General features: G+C 40.2%; 1 protein-coding gene across 2 annotated transcripts in view; it reads right to left on the reverse strand.

The window, feature by feature from the left end:
• Window positions 1–13,640, reverse strand: part of GPR107 (G protein-coupled receptor 107) — a gene marked incomplete at its 3' end in the record, with an annotated part of 38,768 nt that overhangs the window by 19,919 nt on the left and 5,209 nt on the right. For both annotated transcript variants that reach the window (XM_080630535.1, XM_080630536.1), the window contains exons 3-14: window positions 13,013–13,063; window positions 12,687–12,775; window positions 11,852–12,018; window positions 10,815–10,849; window positions 10,555–10,611; window positions 9,628–9,738; window positions 7,995–8,128; window positions 6,951–7,026; window positions 5,930–6,003; window positions 5,259–5,376; window positions 4,159–4,289; window positions 2,201–2,244 (exon numbers count right to left, since the gene is read on the reverse strand). In XM_080630535.1, the coding sequence (XP_080486661.1) occupies window positions 2,201–2,244; window positions 4,159–4,289; window positions 5,259–5,376; window positions 5,930–6,003; window positions 6,951–7,026; window positions 7,995–8,128; window positions 9,628–9,738; window positions 10,555–10,611; window positions 10,815–10,849; window positions 11,852–12,018; window positions 12,687–12,775; window positions 13,013–13,063 (1,087 nt within the window). The remainder of the gene's footprint in view (window positions 1–2,200; window positions 2,245–4,158; window positions 4,290–5,258; window positions 5,377–5,929; window positions 6,004–6,950; window positions 7,027–7,994; window positions 8,129–9,627; window positions 9,739–10,554; window positions 10,612–10,814; window positions 10,850–11,851; window positions 12,019–12,686; window positions 12,776–13,012; window positions 13,064–13,640) is intronic.

Raw genomic sequence — 13,640 nt, forward strand, 5'->3', positions numbered from 1 at the left:
CTGCTCACAGCACAGGCAGTGCAGCAGTTAAACTGCATGTGAGAGGACCCAGTAGTTTTTACCACTTCAGGAGAAAACCATCTTCATCTGTGGAAAAACCCAAACACTGGTAATTTCAGAGTTAGCACTGGTCCTGTTTTTCTCATGAGAAGCTAAGACACAGAGCAGCGCCTCTGCAGAAAAGGGCCTCCAAGGGAAGCCTACAGAGTTAAGAGCATGTGACTCCAATCAAGACTATTCATTGATAAGCCCAACATGATTGATTTTATCTTATTACAGTGCAACCAAATCACTTTTTGTTTTCTCAAACAGGCACACTAGCAGCATGACAACGTTAGATAACATTCTGCTTCTGGTATCACGTTGCCACTCACTTGCTCCCCGTGGGCTCCTATCAACAGCTTCTAAATACTCCAACCACGTTGTATTTCAGAAGCAAGTGCAGCACTGTGGCTGTCCTGTCAACAATCTGCTGCAGCCTATGCAATGTTTTCCTTGATCATTTTTTCCTTAGCTATTCTTTTTAGTACAGCATAACACAGCTGCTAAGTCCCTCTCCACAGACAATTACTGATCTTGTAGGATCAATCATCTGTAACTTGATGGTACATATGGTAACATCAGAAGGTAAAGCATTGGTAACAGCAGTAAGTGATCCAGAAGCAACATTCACAAGTGCCATTAGCCATGGGGAATAGCACAAAACAGAGGACCAAGAACAATCCTTAAGAGCTGTTGTGCCTATCACTGACTGGCTATAAAGACACAACCAGCTCTTCTCAAATCTCCATTTTCTTTTACCTCCATTATACACTACAATGCATCCTCTAGAACTGCTTGGTTTTACTCATATCTGGATTCCACCCATTACAATGAACTGTGGACAGCTCCAGACTATGCTGAACAGCCCCACTGCTGGCCACCTTGCTTTGCTCCTTCTGTCAGTACGTTCTGAAGTGAAGCAAACTCCATAGCACCATCTTGTGATAAGAACCACCAAGTGCAAGGCTGGCATTGACAATGGGGTGATCACTTGAGGCCCCTCAAATCTAGAGGGTTTGTGTCTCAGTAGCGAGCACTAGATGCTGAGTGTTCAGTATCGGAATAGTCACAGACCCACCCTGCCACCCAACAGTTCTGCCTTGGTTATAGGAACATTGACCTCCCTTTACAATCACAGCCAGTGGCTTCTGCTAAGAACCAGGCCTTACGTATGTTTCTTACCTTGGTTTCTGTTACATATTAATATTTCCCCCCTTCAGATTTGGTGGCGGTTTTGTGTGTGTATAGTGGTTGGGCTTTGTTTGTTTTATCAGCATGGAATCTCAAAAAAAGCCAAATGCTGGGCTCACCTTAAGTATTGTTTCAATTTAACAGATAGCAAGAAAAGATCTTATCTGTGGTCTGCACAAAGCAGAGTTCAGAACCCAGCCTTATACTTTACCTACTAGACCACAGAAGCAACGTGCTGAATTACAAGTATCTCAGTGGAAGCCAAGGAAATTGCTGGAAGAAGCACCCAGATCTAGGAGTCTATCTCCAGAAAGGAAAGACAAGAGTATTGAAATGGCTGCCAGATTACAAGGAAGCCAGTGCTATGCTCCATGGATGGCACCCGCAATAAAGTGAGCAGATAAGGCAGGAAAAGCACACTCTACAAAAGCCACATTTGCTTTCTATCCATCATATCACTTGCAGTGCTACAATAAACACAACCTTACACAAGCAATCCTTTAAGCTGCTGTACAAACATGGACAAGTCAAGAACTGTGTTACACTGAATGCCAGTTTATGTTTTGTCTCCTAATCAGGTTTGTTTCCCTCTGTAGAAACTGAAATAAGGGGGTCTACTTTGACTAATAGTCAGCAATTCTGGAATTCATTTCTAGTTCTGTTTCTGAACACTCGAGCCTGAAGAAAGAAGGCAAATCTATCAAGACGTCATGTCTAGCTCAAGCACTGAGAGCTGTGCAAGTACCAGAAAATTACTGCCACATACAAGTTCTGATGGTCAAACCAATACATGAGAAGGGTCATTTTCCAAAAGTTATTCCTACGTTCCCACTGAGGAAAAGCAGCAGCGTCACACTGACACAGTGTAGATTCATAGTTTTAGTTTATGTATTTTAAATCATCATGTGTTTGAAGTTGTGGCATTATCTTATGGCACACAACAGAAAAGACACTACAGATTACTTGCCTTTTCCATCTGTTGCTGAAGCCTCCTGTAAATGTCTTATTGACCTGAAAAATAAAAGAGAGGGGATTAGCTATGAGTTTTACACTCCATTTTCACTGTAGCCCTCTAGAACACTGAGAAGTTTTCTTAGCTCTTTATGACTGGAGTATGCTTGTAATTAGCTGTGCTTAGCGTGCTTGGCACTGCATGTATTTCATCCCCATCTAGTGTGAGGTGTTCCTGCCCATGGCATGGGGTTGAACTAGATGATCTTAATTCATAGATTCTATGATCTCCCCAGCTCAGGCAAATGTATTTCCTTGTGATTAAGAAAGCTGATTGCTAGGAACCTATTTCAGCCTACAGAAAGCTTTGTGGGAGGGAGAGAGCAGGGCGAGAAACTAGGGCATTTTCCATCATAATGCTTTCCACTTGTACAATTAAGCTGAGCTACTACTCAGAGTCCTGCCAAGCATTTGGCATCTTATTGCTCTTTTAAGCTCTTTTCATTTGGATAGTTGATTATAGCTTGTATGTCTACACGGGCAACTCATGTAACAGAAGCTACCCTGCAGAAATGTAAATTCAAGGGCCAAGCCTTAGTCGCCTTGTTCACAAGTCAGCCCACCAGCTGCAGCAACATTATCCAGATGAAAAAGGGACAGGATTTTATGTCCTGGGCTTCTCTGCCAGTTTATGTTGGTACCATGACAATGCAGGAACAGTGGTTGCACACATACACAGCTACATGACAGCTCACCCAAATGCAGTTGTTCTTCAGATATTCAGATGTTCTTTTATGGCAAGCAAGTTCTGTACCTGCATATCATTAGGTATGATGGAGAAATTCTAGCGTTAGGTCGTAAAAGCTGACTGTATAAGCTACCTTTATCATGGGAAATCAGAGTCTGTCTATAAGTGAAGTTAGTATTCCTGCAGATTTATTTACCATGCTCAAATGTTCTTAACCAAATGCTCTTAAGAGCCGCAGCATTTTGGATGGAGTAGGGGAAGGGATAATTAGGTAGTGTATCTTGCTTGGAAGACATTTTTCAGCCTTGGCAGAAGGCTGCTAACACTGTGTTTGGATTTTGCCCTTACACAGAGGACAACTGGGGATGAGAACAACTGAAACCCACCCTTAAAAGCCAAGCTGAAGCTTACTTCTGCCTATTGAGCAACATGTATTTTGTCTTTATACAGCCACACAAACACATGCATTATGAAACAGTTCACAAACACTCAAGAGTTACACTCTAGAGTGATGACATGTTTGCTAGAAATTCATATTCACTCTGCATCTCAAAAATACTGGAGAAAAATAGTATTATGTGTTTACTAACCAAGGAGCCAGAAGCTTCTTCATAGCCAGCTGTTTATCCAATTAAGACTAAAATGAATTCAAAAGATAAATGTTCTGGCTAACTGGCAAGAAGCAACAATAGTGTTTATCTGAATTATCTGTGTTTTGGTCGAGTTTTATATAACCAACATTATTCCCTGCCAAGTAGAGTGGAAGGAAGGGCAGGGAGATACTCCCCGTGGGATTATTTCTTCTAAACAGTCAAGTAAAAAATGCAGCCACTCTGCTTGAAGGCAGCACTGATCTTAGACAGCACTACTGGTTTTGAATCTAACAGCCTCCTTTCCAGCCTCAGTCAGCAAAGCAAAATCCTGTTTCCCATTGTAAGAGTCAGCACTTCTGCAAAATTCCAAGTTTCCAAAGCACTGTGCTGGCCACACTTAAATCACCACCCACCTTACCTTATCTTCACTTTAACATCCCCAGAACAAGCATGTTCCACAGACAAGGCTGAAGTGTTAAGACAGATACAGTTTAAAGCCTGACTCCAAAGGACTGGCATTTTTTGCTTTGGCAGCACGTTTAGCTCTACTTAGCAGTCAATATCTATTAATTCTGAAACAGCTCAAGCCATAAGGACTTAAAAACCAAGGAACGCATACAGTGAGTGACTCACCATACCACTGGAAAAAGGATGGCTCCACAACACAGCAAGTCTACCAGGAAAAGAATTTCTTTCCACAGCCCATATTCAGTTGTCCCCTCTTCCGTTGACTCTATGATAATGTAAGCCACATTTGCTAGCACCTACAGGACAAAAACATGTTTAATGGTTTTAGCAGCTTTCCAAGGAGATACTAGATACAGGCTGCCAATTCAGCAAAAGCTGTAGCACAGTTGCAGAAAAAGCCTATTCAGTAACATCAATTCTACTGCAGCTCTGTGTCAAGAAAGTCACAGATTCAGCAGCATCTTCACGGGATTTATAGAAATGAAACTGATTGGAACTTATTTCTACTGGCTTCAGAAGGTAGTCCTTTTTGTTATATGCTATGCTGAATCTACTGCCTCAGAGATAAAAAGTGCAAAACCTATTAAAATAAACAGGACACATATAGCTAAAAGTTTAAACTCATTGTACTCAATTAAACCAATAATTCAGACTGGACACTGACCGTGTTTGAGCTCCACAGCTGAGCTCTAAGAGCCTCAAACAGTAAATCTATTTCTGGTTTTGCAGTTGGGTAAGGGACCCCATCTGGAAAGGCAGAAAAGCTGTTCTACCTACAACAAGAAAATAGAAGTGCTGCCCTCCTATGTACTTCAGTTCCTGGAGCAGGAGACAAGCACTGATCACTTTGAACATGCTGGAAAGGTTTCCCTAGACCCAGCAAGCCTACAAGTCCCTGTTTTCCCCCCACCTTCTTTATTTCTTAAGCCTATTCAGCAAGCATGTCAGAAGTGACAACTTTCATTTATTATCTCTGCTTAGTAGTTTGGTACTGTTCTGCAACCCAAGTTCTGCACTAGCATGAATAAACCTGCCTCATAGCTAGTTGTTCATCTGCTGACACCATTTGATCACCATTATCTCATACTCAGCATAGGAAGAAAAGTGTAACTTAGGGCCCAGGAAATCCCAACTCAACTTTATTGTAACCAATAGGCTTATAAATGCAGTAACTACGTGGTACTTGGTAAAGGATTCAGTCTTATACAGCTTGCAGGAGCAGCTCTCCCACAAGGTAGGAAGTACTGACACAGCTCAGTCCTCACCTGAAGTGGGATTACAATCATGAAGATTTTTTTGTCTTTATCTGACAGGATGTGTTTAATGAAAGCCCAGCCTGTGCCTATCAGAGCGATAGTGATGAACAGAAGAGCACCCTTCAGTCTGAAAAAGAAACAAATACTGCAGTAAGACTTGAACAAACTTCCTCTTCTGCCCAGGTTCTCTTCTACAGTCAGTAAAGCCACAAGCCCAAATAAATGCCTTGCATAATTTTGGCAAGTGCTTATCCTACAACAGTGAAGCAGATGTATTTGCTCGCAACTGTGTATCACAGCAGCATTATGCTCCATTCACAACTGTCAATATACACAATCTTTTCCTGGGGAGTCATCCATTCACCACCCTGAACAAGAGAAAACACTTGCAGCTGTACCCTCTTACCATTCACACCAAGAGCAAATTAGATACTTGAATACTGCTACGAACAAAGAAAAGCATTTCTTATCCTTTTACTCCTCCACCAACATAAGTGCCAATTCTCTGCAGCTGCCCTTTGTAAGTAGAGCCTTCCCCTTCACACAGGGCTGATTGTTGTCTTGTCATTCAGACCATAGTACCAAAAAAATCAGCAATTTTCCAGTTTGCTCAGGAGGTGGCAGCCCCATGCGGAATTCAATTCCATTGTTTGAATCCACCACAATCTGCTAATACTCACAGGTGAGTGATGTAATAAACAACAGCCCAGCCTTCAATAGGGAACCCCTGAGAAGAAATGTAGTGATAGTCGATCTGGAAGCAGAAAATACAGTGTCTTACTTTACAAGCTGCTCATCAGTACCCCATCCATGTCTATAAAATAGGTCTGCTTGACAACCACCTCAAGTTTCATTTTCCAAACAGTGTGTGCAAACTCAGCTCTTCCTCCTAACTTGTTCTAGTTTTGTTTAGCAATAATGAGGTAATTTTCCAAGTGTTAGTGGATATATCTTATACAATCTATTTCCTTCCCACACACCTCCCACACTTAGCTATAGTTAAACAACTGCATTTTTAACCTATTTATTCATTCATTGTTCAACTTCAGTTGCACTGGGTGACTAGAGGCTTTCTAGTTTCATTTTCATCAGAAATCAGATTAAGTTCATTAGGCTCCAAAAATGTTTGGAGCTGTTATCATGGCTGGCACAATCACTGAAGGATGAAAAGCTTGCCATTACCTTTGTTTATGAGACCCTTCCAGTGGAAAGGCAAAGTCAACACAATCCAATAGAGCCTTTTACATATTGAAAGTGTTAAGGCTTACAGCATTATGTCTGTAACAGTATACCATAAATATTTCATCTAAAGTAGTGCCCTTGAATTCTACAAACATTCATCAAGGTTTCTATTTATTAACATTTATAGCAAGCCATGTAGCTCAAACACCACAGCTCAAGCTTTCAGGCCAGCCTCAGATGGCCAAAACATTAGAATTCCTGGAACTCACTGAACCCTCATGCATGCTTGCTGCCTCATCACTTCAGGCCACGATCTCAATTGTATTTAAAGTCAGAATCTGTCAATGAAAACTGAATTAAACAAACAGCTGCAGTTGAGTTCCAATGCTGCAATATGAAAGACATTTCTCTCCCTCCCATTCTTCCCCCACCACAAAGCAGATTTCCCTGACAGCATGCCCTGGATTCCATGTTTCTATTTCCTTGCTGAGTAACTGAAGGCAGAGACATTATACGTACTGCATGGAAGACTAAGGACAGAGATTTTGTGAAAGGGAGGGCTGCCATTAGCCAGTGAATCTTAAAGACATCATTTCTGGGGAGAAAAAAAAGAAGAAGGAATAGCATCAATTAAAAGCCAGCAGTAATAATTCCAGTTCCCAAGGGTATTTCTTTAAAACCTATAAATATCAAACAGTAATTCCCAGGCTGAGCTGACTATTAGTGTAAAAGGATTCCCTCTAATGCTGCAGTCCAAGTTTTGCAACATTCTGCACAACATTTCAACTACATGTTCTGCAGCTCTATTTTTAATACTTGGGTTATTTAAAAATAGCAATTCATAGGAACATCTTGCCTATATAGACCATAACTGTTTGAAAACTTGCTAAACATAATTCAAATGAGTATCTCTCCGCCCCCAAGACTCTACACCACAAAGTGAACTCCAGACTCACCAAATCATCATCACCAACTGACCTTCAAACTACCAAATAATCTGATCACCAAGTGAACCCAGACTGCCAAGTAATCCTGCCACCAAGTGAACTTCAGACTATGTCAGAGGAAAAACCAAAATGGAATCAGAGGTGCTCCTGGCTTCTGTTGCTATGTTTTAACTATGAAGAAGCATGGTTTTCAATTAGGATTTCCTACCACTTTCAACAGCAATCAAAATGTTTATGGCTGTCCATTGCCATAAGCTACCAATCCCCATACAAAGAACCCCTTGACCAAGTTTTTCTTGTTATTTTCAAACAGTGCTCTCCTTTTGTCACCAGCTACAGGAAGTTTCCTGCTTATTTGCTGCTACAATACATGAATTTCTTCACATAATACTTGATAACTTCAAAACAACGGTCTGCAACCATGATGCTGATGCAAGCAATCATTTTCAATATAAGCTGTATGTGTTAGGCAGACAATATTGAGCCAGATTTGGAGTTTTAAGTGATGAAATCTGAGTGTGAATTAGGCATTATATAAGGAATAATACCTCCCCCCCCCCCCCAAATCAAAGAGGGCAAGCCCATACATTCACTCACATTGAAGCAGTCCACTCACCTGCGCTTACGAAGTATGTGGATCCATACAGTCCCAGACAGGAAAAAGAAGATAGCCATGGAAATGTAAAGCTTTGGCAGTGGGATTTCACCTGCTGAGAGGTAGCTCTCAGGATTCTTTTCCGTAATTTCTATCTGAATATTAAAGGTGTGTTATATGTACAGTTGAAAAAATATTTTGTTAAAGCACTGAGTTAACAATTACAGTTCACCAAATTCACTCATTTCAAATCACCTTTTCTAAAGCAGTGACTGTTATAAGTCTCCTAAAGCAACTCTCCATCCTCAAGAATCTCAAAATATTTTGCAAAATCACATCCACAACGATAATTTCCAGAAAAGGACAGAGGTTCTCCTTCCAGTGCTTCTGTTATACAACACAATTCAGAAAGGCAAAGTAATTTTGCCAAAGAATACTTGTTCTCCATACCAAATGTAAGAGTTTGCCCATCTTTGACTCAAACAGTATCTAAAAAATCTTGCACAAACAAACACGATTTTTAGCACAGTCCTGATTTTAGGCATTGAGAGTCATATACAGCTGAAAACCCCACTCTTACATTTACTACAGCAGATTTCTTCACCTGGCAAGAGAAAGAAAGCACTCTTCTGCAAGCCTATTACCCTGTGAGAAAACAGAAGCTTTATTTAACATCCTAATTATGTCCTAAACCAGCTTGGCTATATGTGCTAGGACTTCATTAAAATAATGCATCAAGACTAGTTTGCAGTACTAAAACTGTCCTGCACCAACAAATAAAACCAAGCAGGTTAGTTATCCAGGTTTTCTTTCCTTTCCAATTTCTTCAGCAGGTCAAAGCAGCAAACAGCAATTAAAAAGAACTGGTCTTCAAAACAGAAAACTTCAGAAGCAGATTTAATGTAGCCTAGTCTGAGCTAAGTTAGGGCTGCTAAGTTTTATCACCTACATGTTCCCTTGTTTTCTCCTTGCAGCAGTATCAGCACACCCATGTAAAAGGGAGGTCAGGGGCTGATCTGGCTGAGAGTTACCTTGGTCAATGAGGGGATTTGTTACAGAATAGCTAACTACACACCAATGTGAGAACAGGAAAGAGAAAAAAGGGAAAGCCTGAGCTGTGATAATGCACTCTGGTTCAAAAGAACATAGGACCGAACCCATGAATGATTAAAAGGGATAAGACATTTGTCTCTAAGATGCACTTCTAACACTGCAGAACACATCTGTAATTAGGCCAGAAAAATTAGAAACACTGAATTCACAAATACCAACAATTTAGACTGCAGCTACAGCCTTAACATCTGCAATTGTGTCAAGAAAAAAAAAGTGATTTTTTGAGCATAGCAAAACACAAACTGCTGGTTTAGCTCCCATTTCATTACAGCATCTAGTCACAACTGTGTAGACTGAACCCAGCCCACACACACTCTTCAGACTTCCAGACATTTCTGCTAAACCAGTATTTCAATGCTTCTTATTGTAGTTGCTTCCTTCAGAAATGCCACTACAGTGATTAAATGCACAACTCTGAATCACTCCCCACCCCATATATGCACTCATGTGTTGTATACTCATGGATATACAAGCCAGAATTGAAAGCTGCATGTTTCAGTCTAAGTGAATGAGTTAATTATCCTTTAGAAGCTATACTCACATCAAGACTAAATAGCTGCTGATCATTAGCTGGCCCTTCCTTGCCAACACACTTATGGAAATACAGGCTGTAGAGACCTTCTTGGTTATCAGAGCTGATGTTAAAAAAGAACTGGAAATGAGGAAAAGGAAAGTTAGCATTCTTTTCATTCACAACAGGGTTGCCCTGGTAAGAAGCCATCTCTACTGAAGCGTGAAAAATGTCTGTCACTGAGGGTCAGTTGTTCCTTTCAGCAAGTGTACTGGTCTGGGGATACCAGCGTATCAACAGAATTCTGCATGCAAAATCATTGCACCTATCTATGATTATACACTCTGTAAGTCCAAGATCTTTATCAAAGACCTTTAGGTATCAGTATCTAACTTAGTTCACTGAAGAGAAAAGACATCAAGAAGTATCATATTGAATCATGTATCATATGATAAAGTACAAAATTTTGATCATATTTGCCATGGAGCAGCTATTCTGTTCTTCCCTCAATTATACAAATTGTGATAGCTATGCAAATGAGATTTGTGTCACATTACAGATTTAAAATGAGTTTGTTTTATAGTAACCATCATCAGTGAACCAGCCTGCTGAAACAAAGTGTTCATCTGGTTTCATACAGATTATTTTCCCCTGAAGTGAGTCACCAGTCAGGTCACAGCTATCTGTTGTTAGCAATCTGTATGCGCTAGCTGTATCACAGTAAACTTCAATATGCTGAGGCTCACAGACCAAGACATTTAGAACAGCATCATATCAAAGGCAGTTCAAAACAGCTTCCACACCTTACGAAGAAAGAGATTTCCAGCATTTATTTTTAACAAGAGTCCACTGAAAAACTTCCTGAGCTATCAGAGGCATCTCTGACAGGCTTCTACTTTTCAAACAGTAATACAGTGAAAGAGCACACATTAAGACCAGACACTGACAGCACCCTACCTGAAATGAAAAAGTTCCTCTGTCATTGTGAACAGGATGTTCTTGTTCTATGATGCTCTGGGAAAAGAAGAAAAGACTTTCAGATTTAAGCAGCTATCTACCACATTTGGCTACATCATCCAGACTATCAAAACTGCATTCTGTGTATTTACAGCGCAGGGAGGCTAAGGAAAGCATAACACTCTCCACTTTCTGACTATGCTTACACTGGAATAATCCCCAAGGTTCTTTCTGAAATAGAAAAGCAGACAGTTTCTTACCTGGGAGGATGATGTACTTCGTTTGGACTTTTTATCTAGAGATAAAAGTATTAATAGTACATTTTAGAGTATTGGCATTTAGACATCCTTTTACACATTGCAAATACCTTGCTCAAATCTTTCCAACAGTTGTCTGCGTATCAGTTTCCTAGATAATCATTAACAGAGATTCTTTTCCAGTCTCTCCTTCAACTCTCCCAGGACTTCCCACAACTAGCATTCATTCTGAATGCATCTTCAAATGCTAGAATCAGCTTCTCTACTATTAAACCGTCTACAAAAGCATACTCAAGAAATATTTCCAACCCCTCCAATTACAGTGATCCAGGAGGCAGACGACCTATAACAGATGCAGGCTACAGCTATGACTTTTAACGTTATGACCGTGTACTTGTTAGTCTCACTGACTAATCTTAATCTGGACATTAATACATGGCCTGAGAAGCACACTGAAGTTACGATTAGCCCTGGAGAAGGAAAAAGTTCTCAGCTCTCTACTAAGTAAGGCCCCAGTAAAAAAAGAATCAAAGAAAATCCAAAAGCATAGGTGACCTTTGCCGAGCCAATCTCTGTTCTGAACTTGAGAAACTTATACTGACAGGAAACTTCTACAGAGCAGCATGTCAAGTTCAGTTTCACTTCACTCCTGCGAGAAGCTTTTCAAACATAAGGTCATCCCATTCTACCGGGAAGCTAAAGTTCAAGACTTCAGCTTTGCTTTTGGCTCCTGTACCTCAGTGCACTGTCAACAAGCACGCTACACTTTTTAATGCAAGAGAAAGCAAAACTAGAGCCATCAGATCAATCATCTTCAGTGGCACCAAGCTTTAGCTCTTGACTCGTTAGAACAACTGTGCAAATGTTTTAACAATATTAAAAAGCTTGCGAACACGATGGGCCAAGACAGACTCAGGCTACTTCAGATCAGGCTGCTCAGCAGTCCCAACTCCAAAAATGCGACCACAACACACTGCTGGATCCACATCAACCAGGAACTCTTGGTGACAGCACACAGAGGTCAAGTTTAGCAGGCCTACCTTTGCTGTCTGTCTTTTGGCTGGTCTTTGCAAGATTTTTATCAGAATCACTGCTCTGTTCAGAAGTTTTTAGCAGCTTGGTATTTAATGCAGTAGCATTTTCCTCAGATGTGAATGAAATTTTAGGTAGCAAAGAAGCAGCTTCTGCAGAGAACTGTACTTTCACACTAAACAAATAAGTAAAACAAAGAGGTTTTATTCAAAATGAAAGTAAATCAACATTCATAAAGAGGCTGTCATAGCCTACATATATCAAATAAAGGAAAATCAACTTGTTTGGTTTTTTACCACAGAGGACAGACAAGCACCAGATCATGACTTAGAGCAGCCTGGCATTGAACTCATCACTGTGGGAAAAGTCACACTGTATCTTTACATCAAATACAAGAGCAGCTGAAGAAAAATAAGCTTATTCAGTTTTGGTAACCAGAGTCTCACTAGACATTATGTTTCCACACAAACAGTTACAGTTGTTCTTGCAAAAGAAAGCAACGCAGCCTCAAAGGTATTTCCATAAAATTCAAGATAATTCAAGACAAACAACAAAATGGTATATCCAGCGCAAGAGCTGCAAAAGTGACCCAAGACTTCAAGTTTATGCATTAACCACAATTAAGGTATGATCCTTCTGCCTATGTCCCCTTATCCTCCAAGAGTTCTTGGACCATTTTACACTGCAGATTTTTTCCTTCACTCTCACCTCCCCTTAATTCTCATGTAATCCATTAACAAATAATTACATGCACAGCAGCTTTCCAAGCCTCTATGTAAATTTCACAAGTGTTGCACTGGCTTGAACTGAATAAATAAAATGTAGAGTACACTATTTACTCACACTTCAGTTTTGAAGTCCAGAAGTAAGAGTACAACAGAGACATCTTGATCTGGTTTCTTGTTCAAGATACAGTAATCCACTTCTTCATCCTGGTAATAGAAGGAAAACATCTCTGAAGTGCCCTCCTGTTTATAAGAAGTGGGACATGTTTCCCCCCCGCTCAATGTAGAGATAACTCTTCTTAGTCCAGAAAGTTGTAAAACTGAATTATCTTCAGCAACCTGCCCATGCCTAAAGCCTGCCCCTTTTATTTCTTCCAGCCATTTCTGGAGTAATGTTAGCTATGAGATGTCCCCAGCTTAGAAAAGCAAATTCACATCTCTTACCAGGTAAGTGGAGAACCCATCGTTCCTGGTTCGATCCAAACTGAACCCCACCTATGAGACAAGTGAGAAGAATCTGTCAAATTAAAACCAGCTCACATTCCTGTAGTATTAGAAGCCAAATCACCACAGAGTCAAAGATACTGCTCTCTAAATAAATTAACCTACATTTAAGGCAGAATCCAGGTATTTTTCTCATTATCTAATTAGACAGAAAAAATATTCAGCTATAATAAACTCGCTGCTTTATCTATATCCACTAAGAATAAAATACTAGTGGACAACTAATATCCTGAACTCACCTGAAGTACCTTCTGCCCCTGAGACTTTTAACTTATTTCAGTGTTTTTCCGGATGTTTCTGCTTGAAGAGAACATTTATTGCTTTCAGAAAGAAAGAGGCTGAACTGTGCCAAAGAGTAAGAACACAGGTCTATCTTCTACCCTAGTATTTCAGAGTCTCTATTAAAATATTATATGCTATATAACATATAATGCAAGAGTCATCTAAAGATGAGACAGTTACTGTCAGCAGTAACACTGATTCTACTATCACCAGTTCAGATCTGACACCTCAAACAATGCGTCCAGTGCAAGGGCAATTTCACAGGAACCTTAACGCAGTCATTGGA

This window comes from Psittacula echo (genome assembly GCF_963264785.1).
Source record: "Psittacula echo genome assembly, chromosome: 16".
In the NCBI taxonomy this organism is placed as follows: Eukaryota; Metazoa; Chordata; class Aves; order Psittaciformes; family Psittacidae; genus Psittacula; species Psittacula echo.